The sequence below is a fragment of the Electrophorus electricus genome, chromosome 18, assembly GCF_013358815.1.
Source record: "Electrophorus electricus isolate fEleEle1 chromosome 18, fEleEle1.pri, whole genome shotgun sequence".
NCBI classification, from domain to species: domain Eukaryota; kingdom Metazoa; phylum Chordata; class Actinopteri; order Gymnotiformes; family Gymnotidae; genus Electrophorus; species Electrophorus electricus.
In genome coordinates, this window is record NC_049552.1 from 8,399,190 (window position 1) to 8,401,997 (window position 2,808).

Genomic DNA, 2,808 nt, shown 5'->3' on the forward strand with positions numbered 1-2,808 from the left:
CTTCCACATTACCAGTTTAACCAGAACACACCCACATGCCAATACATGTCGCACATGTTTAGTGGGAGCAGGTAAAGTCCGGCAGATTAGGTAACGAATTAGATATGGTTGCGTATATCAAGACTACAATTTTGACACAGGAATCTAAAGTCGGCCATAGACTACTGCATTAAACATACAACCCATCAGGAAAACAGTCAAATTCAATCTTCAATGCAAACCAAACAGGGCTTAAAACCCATTCTGTTCACATTTTACAACTTACCTAGAAGTAGTAGCCTGTGAGTGGCCCTGTAGATCTGTTTGTCTTTCTGAAGTTGTTTCTCAATTTTCTTGTTTGCTTCTCTTTGCGCCTTCTCTTCATTTCGCTGATCTTCAGTCTTGCTGTTCCCCAAGCAGCCCATCTTCCCGCGAAAGAATGGTCCAGGGAAGAGGGTATATCAAAAATCAACTGAAACAAGCTATTCTAGATCCGTTTGATCCACGAAATTATTCGAACTATCGGCGACATGTAGGCTATACATCTTCAAAGTCGTTACAATGTAACCTATAGCCTACCCCAATAGTTCAATGATAACATTGCTGTGTAGCCAATAAGTTCATTATGCGTGTTTTCATAGCTCTGGGTAAACGGGTCGAATGCACCTGATTTTACAATAACGATGCGTTTTAAATATTTGGGTAGGTTTCCCCAATTTACAAGCTAAGGTTTATGTCCTAGATGAAAAATGAAGGTTATTATCCATCCAGATATTGATCACTTGAGGCCTCCAACCTCAACTTTCCAATAAAGAACGAGGAAAGAATTTCATGCCACGGAACGAATTTACCCTACGTATAGGAATAACCGATCGAAAAAACGACTCGTTTGGATTTCTTGTGGTACGCTGACTGAGGCAGATACGGGTCTTGTTTAATTCTGAACATTTCAACACCACAAGGCCGTTTCTCCTCGTTTCCTACTTGCAGCCTAGCTAGGTGGCTAGCTAGCAAGCTAGACAAGCGAAAATGTTTCAACTACACGAACTGCATGCGTATCGTTTTCGTGGTTGCCATTCCCCCACCAAAACGCCGAAATTCTGTATATGGATTACGTATTTTATGATAACTAGAGCTCCATGTGTTCATTTGGTGTTTGGAAATAATTAATTTTCCCTTTCCCCGTTTCTGCGATGGCTGCTCTCCACTGATTTCCCCCAATCCAACGGGCCTTCTCTAGCTTCTTTTTAGACTCAAAATAACGTGTCCTTTTACTTCGGAAACCTTCTGGATGGAGCCCAGATAACCCAAAGCACGAGTGGCAATGATCCAGATGCTCCTAAAATGACAAAAGGACACAAATCCTTCGGCTTTTCCCCACGTCTTGCAGCGACTAGCTCGTCCACTGACAGTCTTAGCTAGCTTGGTATGCTTTAAGGATTCGACTGGCGGGTTCACGCACGTGCATGAAGTCTGTGAAGAGAACGCCGTTTCTCACATTCCTCCACTCCTACACGAAACTCCTTTGGCAAGCCGCTGATGTGTTATGTCGGCAAAAGTCTTTATTTTTACGATACTTTCTCCTTCTCCAGGACCAGGGCAGTGAGACATCCAGCACTGAAGAGGTGGGGTGGGGCAAACAGCTCTCACTGAACCCTGGGAACGGACAGGATCACATGATTGCCGAGGACGTCAGCGTTCTGAAATTCTGCAGAGGAGGCGCCCTCTTCGACGGTGACCGGCATGAATTATGAACGCAGTGGACTAATCCCAGTGGACAGTTCTCTTTCGTAGGTGTTATTAAAGTCAACAGTATTTCTTCATTAAATGTGCATTAGTCGATTTCCCCCTTTCCTTACTAATTCAAATAAACTGTGAAATATGTAGTACATAACATAAATATTATTTTAGCAATGGGTCATGGGACGGAATCTTGTTTTGTGTTTACACTGACCTCCTTTCAGTAACTTTATGAGGCACTCCTCAACCCCCTATTACTGGCCAAACGCCACCAAGAATAATTTGAAGAGTCCTTTTATTAGCATGATTAGATAAGAAGTCTCTCTAAAAAAGAGAGAGAAAAACGTAATATCATCAATTGCCAAAGAGAATAAATTAATTATTTGCCGGGGAAAGCATACAAACACGTGGGTCACATTTCTAACAACTTATTAAATAACGAAGTATTATTAATAAACAGATTACCTCATAATGCATGTGAAGTCATGACAGAAAACTTTGGTAATACTAGGAATCTAACTGAACTGCGCTAGACACCTAGATTTTAGAGACGTGCTTTAAGTTCATTGCCGCGATTGGAAGGCGGATCCAAAGAAGAGTGGATTAAAAAAATGTCCCAGTGTTGTTGTGTTCACATACTTAACCGCTAGAGGTGGTGTTTCTTGAATATTTGCTAATGCACCTTTAAGGTCAGCATTACAGGGCTGAATCACTCTGTTTTGTAAGTTAATTAACAATTTTCACAAGAAAAACTCGTTGACCCAATTTACATTTTCTTTTCTTTTGGAATACGTGAGTAAACAATCTCTGACATAACTGTCTTCATCAAATACAAAATTATGTATAACAATTTTAGTTGCTTCTGACAAATTTCCTATCACAATGCATTTTTATTTGTTTGTTTGGCCATATGTTTTATTAATGAATTGCTTCTATCATTATCTTTATGTTAAAGATAGGTAGACAACATATGTACACTATCACAAAATACAACACAATGGACAGAGAAAGGAACAGCACCAAGCTGCAACTTACCTTATGCATAACTAGTTCAAGATCAAGCTAAGCACTCATTATCAAGTGGTGACA

The 2,808-nt window shown here is 40.4% G+C and overlaps 1 protein-coding gene across 1 annotated transcript in view; it reads right to left on the minus strand.

Annotated features, from left to right (window-relative positions):
- Positions 1–1,609, minus strand: part of LOC113578881 (guanine nucleotide-binding protein G(s) subunit alpha) — a 30,120-nt gene extending 28,511 nt beyond the window's left edge. The window contains exon 1 of the mRNA XM_035536059.1: positions 266–1,609. Coding sequence (XP_035391952.1) covers positions 266–404 — 139 coding nt within the window. The 5' untranslated portion in view covers positions 405–1,609. The remainder of the gene's footprint in view (positions 1–265) is intronic.
- Positions 1,610–2,808: the final 1,199 nt, after the last annotated feature.